This window comes from Vigna angularis, chromosome 2, assembly GCF_016808095.1.
Source record: "Vigna angularis cultivar LongXiaoDou No.4 chromosome 2, ASM1680809v1, whole genome shotgun sequence".
Taxonomy (NCBI): domain Eukaryota; kingdom Viridiplantae; phylum Streptophyta; class Magnoliopsida; order Fabales; family Fabaceae; genus Vigna; species Vigna angularis.
Genome location: NC_068971.1, coordinates 5,005,084 through 5,021,648, shown reverse-complemented (window position 1 = coordinate 5,021,648; position 16,565 = coordinate 5,005,084). Strand labels below are relative to the sequence as shown.

General features: G+C 27.8%; 1 protein-coding gene across 1 annotated transcript; it reads right to left on the bottom strand.

Moving 5' to 3' along the window:
* Positions 1-15,243: 15,243 nt before the first annotated feature.
* Positions 15,244-16,170, bottom strand: LOC128195197 (diacylglycerol kinase 2-like). Its single transcript, XM_052872266.1, has one exon. The coding sequence runs from the start codon at positions 16,168-16,170 to the stop codon at positions 15,244-15,246; it is 927 nt and encodes a 308-aa protein (XP_052728226.1).
* Positions 16,171-16,565: the final 395 nt, after the last annotated feature.

Genomic DNA, 16,565 nt, shown 5'->3' with positions numbered 1-16,565 from the left:
TATGACCTGGGTCAGAGTGACAAATTGCCTCAATCATCACTTAAATGGTTATGCCAGGCATTTTAATATAATTATCTTATTCTGTATATGTTTTAGGATTTGGATTCTTGAACTCTACCTCAGGTTACTTTTTAACCCTGGTTAGTTAGTGTTGGGGATTGGATTGGATTAGATTAGGACTAGGATTTGGATTTGGATTACTTGTATTAGTAACTGATTATGCCAGAGCTTAATTAGCTTTAACTAGTTCTGTTAATGAAAAACTGCTACTTTTTCGCTCCAATGTTGACCAGAAAGAGCAAGTGCATTTGTTTCACGTGATGTGCTTGGAATCATCATCATCATCGCCTCATCATCGTGGAGATGATGAGTGAACTCACGTTTCACCTATTTATTTATGTTATAATAAATAAATATATTATTTATTATTATTAAAATAAAGTGTTGAGATAAAATTAGAAAATTTATTTTTATCATTATGGTATGAAGATTTAGAAATACTGTATCGGAGATGGTGAGAGTTGTAGCATGATGGGCCTTGTAGCGGATTTTGTGAAGGTGTGTGGGGCCCGTTTGACATGGATGTTCAATGGCATGGTAGCCCCAAATCACGATGTATAACAGTAGCAGAGGGATGGGATTGAGCCCCACGCCGCGTCAGCGCGTGAACTTCATTCTCTTCAACTCATTTTTTCAAGGGCATAAAGATAATTTCCACTTCCATGCTTTGGAAGTTCCAATGTTATCAAACAAAATTCTGCTTCAGTAATGAATGACTTTACAAAACTGGTATCATTCCATTAAATATTTATTTAAAAACATTTATTATTGCGTTAGTTTCTAGTTTGTAAATAGTAGTCTTCCCATTTTTGCTCTCAACTGCCAAAAAAACTTAAAAAAAAAAACGTTTAAATTAAATTTTTTTAATTCTAAGACTATTTTTGAGTCCATATATATTTGTAAATAACTGATTATATCAATTTTTTTCACAACAAAAATAATTCAGAATAATTTTTATTACCTTGATTATATTCATTAATATTTAATAATAAAAACTAACACAAAATATGTCAGAGATATAAAAACAAAATATTAAAACAAAACAAAATAATATTTAATTACACTTAAAGCATATTTAAGAATAAATTTATGTAAACTAAAAAAATAGAGAAGTGATTTGAATATATTTATAAATTATCATAGAAAAAAAAAACTATACAACTATGAATCATGCCGGTGAAGAAACTTATTCCAAAAAAAAGTCGCTGAGTCAATTAAAATATACTAAAATCATTAACATTCTATACTTACTGAAAATAAATAATCATAAATAAATGGTCATAACTATAATTTTAAAAGTCGTAACTTTGAAACTATCAGTTCAATCACAACAGTTATTAATTTAAAAAATAAAATTTATTATATTTTTTTTTCATTGTAAATTTGAATATAATTGTTTAACCTCAATTGCTTCTCGTTTAAAGAGAGCACTTATAACATGGTCTTTTACTGAAATAAAATTTATCAATTTTTAATTAATTGAAATAAACACATTTGAAATGCAATATTCAAATATTTCTAATTAAGAAAACATTTATAATATCTTCCTAAAAGTTTGAAATTCTAATAAATACTAAGAAAGTTAAAACAATTAAAACTAATAGTTTTAAATAGATGAAAATAAATAATCTATAAAATTAACCTTACTGTTAAATTTCGTATATTTTATTGCTATACATTATTGTCTATAGACTAGAACAGATAAAAAAGATGATTATTTTGTAAAGTTTTTATTTTATTTTATACAACCCTTTATATATGAAGAGGAACACATTTATTATAGTAATAATTTCAAAAGAACATTTAGTATTATTTGAAATTTTGAAAATGATAGATAAATGAATTAAAAAAAATTCAAATTTTCATTGAATAAAAAAATAGTGGAAACAATTATTATTCAATATTTTTTATATAATAATGTTGTTGATACAAAATATCCACCCAATTTTATGAATAACTAATATTTAAAAGATAATTTGACTAAACACATTAACTTAATGTGTGTTATAGTGTACATGTATGAACTATTGTTTTTTCACCTTATTATTATTGTTTTTAATTCATTTCACCTTCCACACACAAAAACTAAAATTAATTGGTATAAATACTATCAATACTACAAAAAAAGGAAAAACTAGAATTGTCTTTCATTGGCCTCAGCTTCTGTATCTAAAATTGAAACCATTAATGTTTCACAATTAACTTTTAATTGATATCTAAAATTGAAACCTCAACATCTTTTCAATGTTGTTGAAAATAAGAACATGTCCACCAAGTTACCAGGATGGTCAACTGACATTTCCAATTCAATGCTCTTAGTAAATTGAAATTGTCACAGTGTAACTTTCAATTAATTGCTAATTGAGTTATTTCTGTTATCGATTAATCTAATTCAAGATTGGTAAGGTACTTATAGAGTCAAAGTTTTAAACTAAACTCTTCATGGAGTTGAATTTGTAGCCATTAATGGAGCATAAGATATACTAATGTAGGACTAATGAAGAAAAGCACCGTTTTACTTGTTTTATCAAAGTCAAAAGAAATTATATTTCATAAATGGGGTCGGTGATAACGATTGATTTCATTAATAATAAAAATATTTACATTAGAAATTAATTGTTTCTTCGTAGTTTCCAACACAAATAATTATATTAATTTCTCATCAAACAGGTTTGACAGTTCTTAAATTCAGGTTTCAGGAGGTTTTAAGAGTATATAGGCATGGAGTTTCTCATAAAATAATAATTTTCTACAATAAAATGATTTAACTTACATACAAGCCAATTTCAACTCAATATATATATATATATATATATATATATATATAATAAACTTTATTTAAATAATGCTGAGTTATAACTACACAAAATTATTATTATTATTATTATTATAAAAAATTAAAAACTAGTGAGCCAATTGTTGCAAAAGTAAGATAATTATATTAATTTTTTATGAAGTTTTTATGGAAAATTTTGATTTAAACAAGTTTTTATTTTATTTTAGAGTTAAATATATTAATTTAAAAATTTGATTTGAAATTAAAATTCGTTTTTCTGTCTCAATTTTAAATATAAATTTGTTTTTTAAATTTAAAAAAATATTTATAATTTTTTTAATTCAAAAATTTTAAAATCGTTTCACATATAAATTTACATGTTACTCCATCATTTATACGTTTGATTCAAATATTAATTTGAAATATTATTTAACAGATAAAAAATTAATGACAAATTAAGGATAATATTTATTTATTTTTAAAATTAAAGAACAAAATAAAATTAAAGTTTAAAACATAAATAAATTTCAATTTTATATTTAAGTTTAGAAATTACAAATATATTTAAATTTTATTTTATTTATAATTATGAAAGATAATTTATTTATTTTTAAATATTTTATGTTTTTACGTGCTTTAATAACAAAAGTTGTATATAAGTTAAAATTACTTCCTTTTAATCCTTTAATTAGGTGTATGCAGTATGAGTGGTGTATGGATAATTGTAAACATAATTTCAATCCGATAATAGTTTCTAATAATATGATATAAAGAAATAAAGTTTCACTTTAAGAAACAAGATGAGAACTTTTGAGTGTTTTATATAAAGTTAAAATTTAATGTTTTTAGAAGGGATAATTTAATTTGATCTTACGGATTCGTTATTTAGTAAATTTAATCTGACTCATTTATTAGAGAGCTAAAAAAATTCAAACTTGATGTGGCTCATAAAATAATTGTGGGTTAAACGAATCGGTTTACTGTTCACTTAATCAATTCCAAAATAATGTTAAACTCCAAAGATAATTCAAAATAAAAATACATAATATAATCTAAAATGATCTTAAACTCCAAATATAATAAAAAAAACAAACACAAAAGTAAAACTTAGGTGGGTTGGTGAGTCAACCCGACTCATCACAAGTTCAATCCGGGTGAATCAGATTCATAGTGAGACAGGCTTAAAATTGACTCATTTTTTTTTTCAACCCAACCCGACTCAAACTCGTGATGGCCTGAGTTGACTCACGGGTTTCAACTCATTTTAATAACACTCTTAAAATATAATGTTAGTTGATTTTAGTAAAAATTGATTTTCAACCTTTCAAAGGTATATTATATATGATAATTTACACTTATGAACGAGTATTTATAGTAATTGAATAATATGCAAGATGTTGATCGGCTTATTTATTTTGACTAAGTTTGATTTTATTATAATGTTTGTTCTATAACTTGATATAGAAAGTATAATTATTTGAACTTTTATTAGTGAAAAATAATTTTTATAACGACTTTTTTTTATTAATTATAATTCATTCACTATAATAGGTGATACATTGACAATTGTAAATAAGATAATACTTTTTTATACAAATTGTAGTTTTAATCCATATAAAAAATGAAAATAAATATATTATTGTAATACAGATTAAACATTTTTATAAGATTCTAATCATAATTGGTATAGAAAAAGAATATAGTGACCTTTTTATAATAAAGGAGATAACTTTTTATACCAATTATAGTCATAACTAGTATAGAAAGTGTTTTTTTTTTTATTTACAAACACACACAAAGAGGATTCTCAAAGTGTTCTCTCTCGTTTAACATTTTTTGTTCTTCATCGTTGCTCTTGGTCGACACGCTACAGTTCTATTGGGGCATCTTTGATATTAGAAACATTGTCGGAGATTATGTCATCTTATTCTTCTCCCCAATCGTGAACATATGCATATCTACACCATGGAAATCAGCCAGAGAATCGAGTCAAAATTGTTGAAGTCAACACAATCAATCTGTTTATTTCACTTATTTCATCGTTAGACCTCTAGTAAAAAATGTTGAAATCATCACCACGATTTTGAATCCCTCACTTTGTGACGAGAACAAGGACGTCGACATGTTAAGCATAAGATCTATGAAATAGAGAAGAACATGACGTACGTGCTACTACTACTGTCGAAAGTGGAAGAGAACAAGGTGGCTCAATGAAGGATTGGTTGAAGATGTTGTATTCGTTGTGCACAGTAAAGGAGAACAAGCTTAGGACGGTGAAGGAAAGGATCATGAAGGTGTTGGTGGAGCTTATGACGGACTTCAAGTTGAACATGGTGGACAAGTTGCCAACGACAACCCTAATTGGTAATGATGGAGATGTGTCATAGTCGTGGCTATCTTCCGACACACAGAAGGGGAAATGTTATATCAGAGGTGCCTTAGATGTGACTGATGGGAACAAGATGAAGAAAAATACAGAAAATGATGCATATATGTGAAATAAAAATATTAGTTTAATTGGTATAAAAAGTGATATTTTATAAGTTCAGAATTGGTATATAAAGTTTTTTTAATCGCCATAAGTATTATTTGTATTAGTGTTTCTTTGACTAATTAATTGAACCTATAAATTTTTTAATCTAATGAAGAAAAAAAATAGTTTGGAAGTTAAGTTGGATTTAGACATGTAACATAAGACCATGTTCAAATTCTAATATGATTTTTTTCATATTAGTTTGTAATTTTAAAAGTTGTTATATTGAGTAAAACTTAATTTCAGGTTATAGAAATGTTTTGAATTTTAAAATTTGTTCTCTTTGTATTGGTTTGAGTTTCAACTTCTTTTTTTAATATGCATAAATTTATTTAATGAGAAAAAAAAGTAAATTTTAAGTGGATTTTATTTACTGAAATTAATTTTGTGTTTGCTTAATAGAAATATAAATTGAACTCAACATATTTCAACTCTCTTCACTAAATCTCATCAAAGAGGATTTTGGTTGTGTTGGTTTCACTCAACGAATTTCTTCATACTAAAGAAAGTTATATTTAGCCTTGTTTAATATATTCTTAAATTTTGTGATTGTATAACTATTATTTCAAATGCTTTCTGAAAATAATATCTAATGAAAAATATGTCAACCTAACGTATTGAAACTTATATATTTACTTATTCATATACATAAGGTAAATGATAAAAAAAATTGTATGCTGAGAGGTTAATAAGATATTTTACATATAATTAGGAGAAAATGTGTTGAAAAGCATTGATTATTCGTTTTATGAGAAGTAATAGTTGTTATCATTGTAATACTATTTTATATAAATATATCAAGATAAAAAGGAATACTATATAAATGATGTCAATAAAATATTTACACTAATTCAACACAATGTTTTGAAAATATGTTTTTGTTTTGGTAAATGTATAAATAAGTTAGCTAGACAATTTTAGATAATATTTGTATAAAATTTATCATATATATTTCTATTATTTATATGCAATAAGATAAAAGAAAAAGTGATAATACTATTTTTTATATAGATATAGTATATATATTGAGTTATTGAATAAGTGGATGAAATATCAAACTCTGTCAATAATATAAATCATATAAATAATAATGTTAAATAATTAAATATATCATAAAATAAGCTAGGTTATATGGGAAGATTATCTTAATAAAATGCTTATTAGTATATAAATTGAATTGAAAGATTAATATATATATATATATATATATATATATATATATAATATTTAAAGAATAAGTATTATGTGAAAAAATACGTAATTGAAAATATTCGTGTTTAGCACAATTTGTGTTTAGCATAATTTCCTCTCTTTTTTAAATTAGTTGGTTATTTTAGGTATTTTTTGTGTGTATTTAATAAGACAATAATTATAAATGATACATTTAGTCATAATAGGGTGTGAAACTTTATCCAATTAATAGTAATACATGTATTATATTTTGAACAAAATACTTCTAAATTTGTTTTTGTCTCTAAAATTACACATATCTTCATTCTAATAATAAAACCATGACAAAATGATCACAAATTTTTCTTTTATAAATGAATAAAAATGAAATAAAAATATGTAATTTAGAGACATGATTAAAAAGGCAGGAAATATGTAAGCAATGGAGGGAATAAATGAGTAGTTTTTGATCTTTGGTGAGAGTGGAAAGGAAGATAAAGAAAAGGATTGGGAGAAGTTGAATATAAAGGAGTGGGGAGAGTTTGAAAAGATGAATGAAAGATTTGGTGGGTAAGAGGTTGAAGAAATTAGAGTTTGGAGGGAACAATATCCACAAAGTTCATGCAAACTTCCCATCATCACAAACCCATGATGTGATTGCAACCCACTTCAAATTCAACTCCATAAATAATATCCATTCCAATATTTTCACACCAAAATTAATGGATGAAAGTGATGTAAGCAGAATATTCTGCTCTTATAAGGGGCAAACCAAATACAAAAAAAGATTCTTGTCATCCATATATGATCTTAGTTCATGTCCATTTGCTAGAGGCACATGATTCTTAAATTATTTATATTCATTTCACCTTTAGATATTTCAATACCAAATCTACTTTCTCATTGCAGAACTTTACAATCTTCTTCAAACATCAATCTTACAAATATTTTGTTCCCAAAATAATCATGTCTATGTTCACACATTATGACAAAAAAAAATACTATTTTATATTTTAAAAAAAGCTTGCACTTAATTGAATTCATAGTTTTTCAGCAAAGATTAAAGAAAAAAAAAAGTGGAGTAGTTTATTGACTGAGGAAAAAAAGATGGGGGTGAGAGAATGTGAGTGTATGTGACTTGTCTTAAAATTGTATGTGTAAATTTTAATTCTTTCATTATCATGTTGCACAACTCAGAAATCTCTTTATTCAATTACAATAATGGGATGAATCATTAGATTCAGTTTAATGATGGGAAAATGACAGATAGCTTTGTCCATTATATTTTATATTTTTTCTTGAAATGTTAAATTTTAGACATTTATTAATGGTTTTTTTTTCAGGAATTGGTTTGTGTGATTAATAAATAAAATGAAGTTTGGAAGAGAAAAAGGGTGAGAAGTGGGGGAAGAGGAGGCATCCATAAAAGGTAGTGAAGGGTGGGGGACAAGGGAAGAGGAGTCACGTGGGGAACACATCGAAATTCACGTGCATGAGCATGTCATGTTGTGCCACGTGGTCCCATCATTGCCCCGTGCGTTTCACTTTGTGTCTTCCTAACCAGACACGCAATCTCCCAATAATCATTGGATACTCTCTCTTTTCTATCCTTCACACGCTACTTCCCTGCGTGTCCTTCACTTTCGTCCCTAGTTTTTGTATTTATCAAAATCACATTTCTTTGCCACCAAATTTATTTTAATTGCTAATACGGGCTTCACTTTGAACATAAAGTAGTACTTTTAGTCATGTCACATCCAAAAACAAAAACAAATACTTCATTAATTACTTCACAATAAAAATATACCTTCCTCATTTAACAAAATACAATAACTCATCTTACAAAAAATATCCTATATTGCATTGTTAAGAAACTTTAAAGTGACTTATGAGTTTCAATAAAATGTAATGGATATTTTTTTTATATTTCTATTTTTTTCTATGTAATTTTCTGTTTCTTTTAATAAAATTAGATCATTTTTAATTTTAACTTTCTTTTTTGTCAAATTTTCACATAATATTGTTTTATATCCACTAATATAATTTGTTTACCGTACCCACTAATATATTTGTTTACCGTTTTGATTGTCATGCCATTTCGTCCTCTTAATATCTATTGAATATTTTTATTTATAATATTAATATAATATCATTTTTTATATTTTCATTTTTTTTCTTATTTTACTCTTAAATAATATTTTTCAAATTAAAATAATTATTTTACTAATTTTATTATTTACATGATTTTTTAATTTAATAATTTTTATTTGATTGTTTTTAGTCTTAATAAATTTTTAAAATTAAAATAACTTTTTATAATAAAAAACTATTCACAAAATAAATAAATAAACAAATAAAAACAGAGTATTCGTATGTTTTTGTTGGGAGCACTAGGTGTGTTTGATTTTAAACTACTTTCATAATTTACAACTTCCAACTATGTTTAACCTTATGTTATCCAACAATTCATTATTTAATAAATAAAAAATCAAATTATTATGATATTCACATTTAGAAAACATATATATTGTTTTGAACTATCACATAACTTTAAATTAAATATCTATAAAAAAATAAAACTTTATTTATCCAATCCATTATTATAATGTAATAGTATAATTTGTTAATGTTCAAAATAGATCTAACTTACAAAATATAATAATAAGATTTATATGATATTTTTATTTTTTCAATATATTTTATGACATATATAATAATATTTATGTGATATTAAGCATAATCTATTCATAATCAACATTAATACTATATATGTTATTATAGTTTGTATATCAACATGTAAAACTCTAAAAAATGATATTTTAAAAATGGTAGAAGTCTAAAAATACTGAGACTCAGTTATTTAATATTAAATGGTTTTATTATAAATAATTTTGTCATAAACTAGTTTTATTATTTTAAAATATATCCTTTTCTTATAAACTAATTTTATAGAGTTCTCTATCTTTTCTCTAAAAGTTCTTACTCGTGAGTGTTTGACGATCAAGAGGCGTATAATCGATCTCGGCGTCAATGTTTACAATTCTAGCCGATCAATTTCTATCATAGAGCAAGTAACTTTTTACTCATTTTTCCTCCTTCATTCCTAATCTGTGTTTAAAAGAATCTAGTGTCTTTGCATGTGTAATCAAGCTTCTCCTAATCATTTTTGGTTCATCTAGAGTTCTAAGGACTCTATTTGTTTTCAATTTGGTATTTTGGTAGGTTTGTCTAGAGATTCCTTACGTTTCAAGTAATCGGCAAAACATTCTTTAAGTTGAGCAGTTTTCTTGTATGGTAAAGGGAGCTAGAATTCTTGCTTTAGTTTGTGTTTATATTATAAATTTGGTATCTCTATGAATTTTAGATGAATTTGAGAAATTGGTATGATTGTATGTATATTATGTATGTTTAATTAATGATTTTGATAGTATAATGTTGAGTATAATTTGAATTTTGTGATTGTGATGTGTGACACTATCATGATTGAGTGTGATGAAGTTGTTTGGTGGTTGAAATACTGAACTCAAGTGTCTGGGGTGAATGGTAGTCATATTCTTAAGTTTTAAGACTAAAAAGGAGGTTTTGATGGGTGAGTTGGAGAAAGAGAGGTTGAGGTGAGAAAGTAATTGACTATGAGCTGTCATGAAGTGATTTGAGATTTGCTAGAAGTGTTTTGTGAGTGAAATCTTATTTATAGCAAAGAGTTGGTTCATAATTGAAGTTTTGAAGCATTTTTAGTGTAAAAATGAGGTTTTGAGTAGTGAGATATTGATGTAAAATGTGTGAACTGTTTTTTAGGGTTAGGAGTGTGTTATTAGACTAATTAGGACTTGTCTAGAGGTTTATATAATAAAAAATTTTCATGGAAGTAATAATTGCTTCATAGGTTGAGTTTCTTAATTCATTTTGGAGGTTTAGGTTTTGGAAATTGAAAGTAGGATGGTTGGAAGGAAACTGAGGTGTTGGAGGGTGCTAACAAGTGTAATTGGACTTGGTTATGCAACTGGTAAACTGATATAGGGATTAGAAAGTGTTGTTTAGAGTTTAGGTACTTTTGGAGCTGTCAAATGGACTTAATGCACGTAATTTCTGGTTAATAATCAAATGGGTACTTTGTTTTAATTTTAAATATGTTTTTGCATCAATTCTAGTGTGTAAGGAATCCATTTGATCATTAGAACAAGTCTCAAGATCATCAAAGTCCATGAAAACAATGTGTTGCGTCAACTGATATGGTGCTGAGGGGTAGTTTTCTAGCTCCGACCACCACCAATCCAGGGGCGCCAACTTTCTGGCGCTGAGCGCCACCACTCCAGTGGCTTTGGCCCACTAAGGGGTAGCTTTTGGGCGTTGAGCACTACCGTACTAGTTTTGTTTTTTTGTTTTGGAAATATCAAATTTGGAGTTCCAAGTATTAGTTTTCGATGTTATTTAGGCCGTTTTGGGAGTTTTGGACCCTTCTGAAACTGTTGTGAGGGTTTCAAAGTTGTTTTCCTTTTCTAAGTATGATTTTAAAGGGGCTTTGTGTTGTTTAGTGGTTCTTCTTGGACCGTTCTTGTGTATTAATGTATATGGAATGATTTCATGTGATTTTTGATGACTTGTTTGGGTGTTTCTATTTATTTAATGTATGATCAATAGTCTCATGTATTGGTATACTATGTGAATGAGAAGTGATCTCAATGGTTTCAAAGGTATGGAAGAGAGTTCCAAGGAGGAACTTCTCAGTGGTGGTTTCAAGTATTGTAAGTACGAATATAGGAAGCTTAGTCTTAGAGTTCATCTTGACATTCTAATGGTCACTCATTCTCAAGTAGAGAGGGGTGAGGCATGTCGTGAGAATAACAGGATGTCATAATCTAGGGGCTTTACCTTGACCTAAAGCGAGTGATAACGGACTAACCTAGTGTAGTAGCTTAGGGTGGGCCAATTATTTCACTACAACAAGTACACGGACTGTCATAGCTCGATATTCATACTGATCCGGATAGTCAAATCAAAGGGTTGTCATGCATAAAGTGTTTGGTTGATTTGGTGTGAGATATGTATCATTAAGTAAAATGTTTAATATGTTTTTTATTTATTATGAAAATGTTTTGTATCAGTAGCTTATCCTTACTTTTGTCTTTACTTGTTTGTTTGTGTTTTCTCTTTTGCGATGATCACTTTAAATGGTGTGAGCTTAGTGATAACGTCTTTCTAGTTGTTCAACGTGAGGTTGATAATGAAACAATAACATAGATAAAATTTTGTTCTTCAAGTGTAAGATCTTCCTCATTGATGTTATGTAGTTTCTGGTAAGTTAATATTTATGTAATGTTTTATTTTAGTAGTTTTATTCTACTAAAATTGGATGTTACAAAATATATATATATATATATATATATATATATATATATATATATATATATATATATTTATAAAATATGTAAAATACATGTTATTATATAACAAGTATATAGTTTAATAATCACTTTTATTTATAAATACTCCTTTATAAATTTTCTCCATTTCTTAGTGATTTGAAACTTATCACACATCATTCATTCTCCGAAACTAATCCATCAAATTTAATAAAAGGGTTAAATATGTTTTTTCGTCCCTTAAGTATCACACGATTTTGGTTTTAATCCCTACTCGAAACTTTGATGGTTTTTAGTCCTCATAGTTTTGAAACTCTTACTATTAGTCCTTAAAATTGGACGACGTTAACTTTTAGTAAATGTGGCAAACGGTGAGACCACGTTTTATGCCAGCTGCCCTTTTCACTCTCTGCCACGTTGGTTTTCTTTTTGGTTTTCTTTTTATTCATGAAATTAAGTGACTGACACGTGTTGTTGATTGAAATCAGATTAACAATTAGGGTTTTTAATTGGGCAAAGTTTTTTTTTCAATTGGGGAAAAGTAGTTTTAGTCGAAGATTTCGGCGAAGGATTTCCGGCTCCATATCTGTGAACGCGGCGGAGGCCTTGATGGACAGGTTGACGCCGCCGTGCTCCCCAAACTCGTGACGCGTGAGGGCCAATGCAGCGGCCGGACCCATGTCACGTGTCGCGTTCTTCCTCTTGGCACCGCCGTCCGAAACTACATCGTTGGTGTCGCAACGCTTCCTATTGGCAACCACGTTTTCAGCCATGATAATCGGAAACGAATGGGGAGAGGGATAAAGATAAATTAGATTGGGGAAAAGATGATAGCAGAGAGGACAGAACTTCCCCTCTATTTATTTCTTCCCTGATATCCCTCCTTCACCTTCCTTCGCATTTGCTGAACCTGGACCCCATATTTGTTTGGGAGCAGCGGGGCCGAAGATTTCAAGTGAGAACCAGAGGGGAGTATTCCTGGGAAATGATCATTCTTGCCATTGAATATAATAAAGCTGGCAAGTGTGGATCCAACCAATTAAGCGCATCCTGCAAATATAAAAAAGTACAATAAATAAAAAGAAAACCAACGTAGCAGATAGGGAGAGGACAACTTGGATAAAACGTGGTCTCGCCGTTTGCCACATCTACTAAAAGTTAACGCCGTCCAATTTTAAGGACTAATAGTAAGAGTTTCAAAACTATGAGGATTAAAAACCATCAAAGTTTCGAGTAGCGACTAAAACCAAAATCGTGTGATACTGAAAGGACGAAAAACATATTTAACCCTTAATAAAATAAAAAATAAGAAAATTATATTACACAAGCAATTAATAATTACATTCAATTATGTATAAGTGGAAGATGTCATGATTAATTTTATATTGACTCATAGAACATATTAAAGATATAAATAAAAATTAAAAATATAAATAAGTATTATGATGTAATAAATCTAAACCATGATATTCAGGTGAAGAATGTAAATTATTTTTTACCAGCGAACATATAGTAGTTAAAGTATATGGCATATTAGATAATTTTTTTGCCTTAAATTCAAGAATTTTAGATAAAAATAAGTGAATAAATAGCAGATATAAAAAAATCTCAAATTTATTGTTTTAAAATATTTTTGAACTGAAACGAATATTATACAAATGAATATTATCGTTTTTGTTTATATAAATTTTTACATGTGTCTTTTTTTCTGAAGATGATATACTTTTTTTTTTTTGCTTTTACATTAAAAATTATCCCACAACTTTTAGAATTTTTTTCCTTTGCGATGTTACTAATGTTTTTAGAAGTTATAATTTCAATTTTTTTAAGAAAAAATATTTTTCATATTTCATTTGTTACTTAAATTTTAAATGTAAAACAAAATGATTTGTTTTATATCTCAATTTATAATAATAAAAATATACAATATATTTTAGTATGTAGTTTCCTTAAATTTTTTACTATGTAGTTTCATTAAATTTGATATTTTTGTTATGATTTTGTAACCCTGAACTCAAATGTTATTTTCTTTTTCAACTATACTGAATATAATAAATTTTAAATTGACATTAATATTCATTAAATTTATGTTAGTATTGATATAATTCAATAGTATTACCTATTTAAATTTGAAGCAAATTTCATCCACATTAGCATTTTATATTGTAATACAATAATATTTGAATGTACTCTTTGACACTATATATGTTAAAACATAATAAATTTTTAAATTAGTATACATTAAATTTACCATAACGTTTCTATAATATATAATAATTATTATCATTTAAGTTTTCAACATATTTCACTAACATAAATATTATATGTATATATTTTCAAATTGTTCTCTCTCTTCTATTTGTTCTTGAGGTGGGATGGGTATCTGTCAAAAACACGACATTCAAATAAGTGATTTACTCAATTATTATGTAATAAAGATAAGTAATTATAATTTAGAATTCTTACCTCTCTGTGACATATATTTATAAATATTATATTTAGTTTACCATCATGTGTGATCCATTTATTATCAATAAATGTTATTATTCTTATTAATTGTCAATAAATGACTATTATTTTTATTAACTTTCTATTAATTACTTAGATTAATTTTTAGAACGGTCTATCATTTTGGTCAACCGACTTGTCATACGTTACAAATATAATTTTAACTTTAGTTATTTTCTTAAAATGTTTTTCCTCAAAAATAAACATCTCAATTAAATAATAAATACTTATTTCCACTAAAATGATAATATTATAAAGTGCAACACAAAAGGTGACCTTAATATTTTAATTTTAAAATTATTGATTGAGTATATATATATATATATATATATATATATATATATATATATATATATATATATATATATATATATATAACATTTTAGTGTTGTATTTATAACCTGTTTTTCTAAAAGTTAAAATACTAATTTAATCTTATAGTGGTTCGGTTTTCAGTTTCAATATATATTTTTAATAAGATTTTAATTTTTTTAATTTTTTTAATTTTATTTAATTTTTTTCTGTGTATATAATTAGGGTTAAATATGTTTTTAGTCCCTAAACTATTGGTCATTTCTGGTTTTCGTCCCTCTTCCAAAGTAAGGTACACTTTAGTCCTCATACTTTTCGAAACTTTGGTTTTAGTCCTCCAAAACTAACACCGTGAAAAATATGCTGACGTGGCTAACGGTAGACTGACACAGTTCTTTTTTTTTTTTCAGAGTTTATCAGCTTTTCTTCCTTTCTCTCTCCCTCGTCTCTTCCTTCAATTTCAAAACACAAAACAATTTCCAGCACTCCACTCCAAACCTCCCATGCGTGTTCCTTTCCCCTCACAAAAGAACATACGGATTCACATTGTAACCACCTCCATGTTTACTGCGGTTATGCCGCTTTCTAATCTGGCCATTAACAGAAGAGCTTATAATAGAACTTAGCCGTCCTCCTTTTAGATCCTCATCAACTTCTTTGACACAAAGAGGAGAAAGGATAATTCGCCTCAAGGGACCCAAATCACAAAAGTCACCAGAATCTTTAGTCAATTTGTTATGACATTTAACATGAATGAGGCGCTGACACCACTGGCAATGCCATGTTGGAGAAGCTTTAACAAAGGGAACACCGCATGGCTCATCACAGTAAAAACAGAAGGCAGACATCTCGTGATTTTCATACACGTTAACCCATCTTTCTGACCAGTGGTGTCTAATATGGCCAAAACCAGCCTGAGCAACACATTTGCAATCCTTTGCTGCAAACTGTGAACAAAGGAAATGAGCAGCGACACCACAAACAGAGCAACGATGGAGAGGGGTATGTGGTGAGGCTGTTGTACCTAGATTTTGGGAAGGCCAAAGGGAAGTCAAGCAGAAACAACAAGTGGATGGTTGTTCCCTGTAAGTGAAATCTTCAACCCAAGAATGACCAGACAGTGGTACTTTAAACTTTTTCCAAACTTTCTTCTTCTCTCTTGCTGCAGCTTTAATCCAATTCAACGAGGACCTACGCTGCCACTTGAGAACGGCATATACGACTGCCATCAGTCCAAATGATCCAGTGATGAGCCATCCAATAATAGATGCACCGGAAGCATCAGGGCTCGTGATCAACCTCAGAAATGAAATTCCTAAATCTATCATGGTTAAACTCATTTGATTGAACTCTTCCGTCAAACATAAAACCTGATCATTGAAGGACTTGGCTGTTATCGTCTTTATCTGAATCCGTATGTTCTTTTGTGAGGGGAAAGGAACACGCATGGGAGGTTTGGAGTGGAGTGCTGGAAATTGTTTTGTGTTTTGAAATTGAAGGAAGAGACGAGGGAGAGAGAAAGGAAGAAAAGCTGATAAACTCTGAAAAAAAAAAGAACTGTGTCAGTCTACCGTTAGCCACGTCAGCATATTTTTCACGGTGTTAGTTTTGAAGGACTAAAACCAAAGTTTCGAAAAGTATGAGGACTAAAGTGTACCTTACTTTGGAAGAGGGACGAAAACCAGAAATGACCAATAGTTTAGGGACTAAAAACATATTTAACCCATATAATTAACCAGTGAATAGTGTAAGTTAAGTGTCTGTTCTTTTTTTATTTTTTATAATAGGACCACTAATTATGTCACGTAATATTGACAAAAAGAAATTAAATTATTAAAAATTA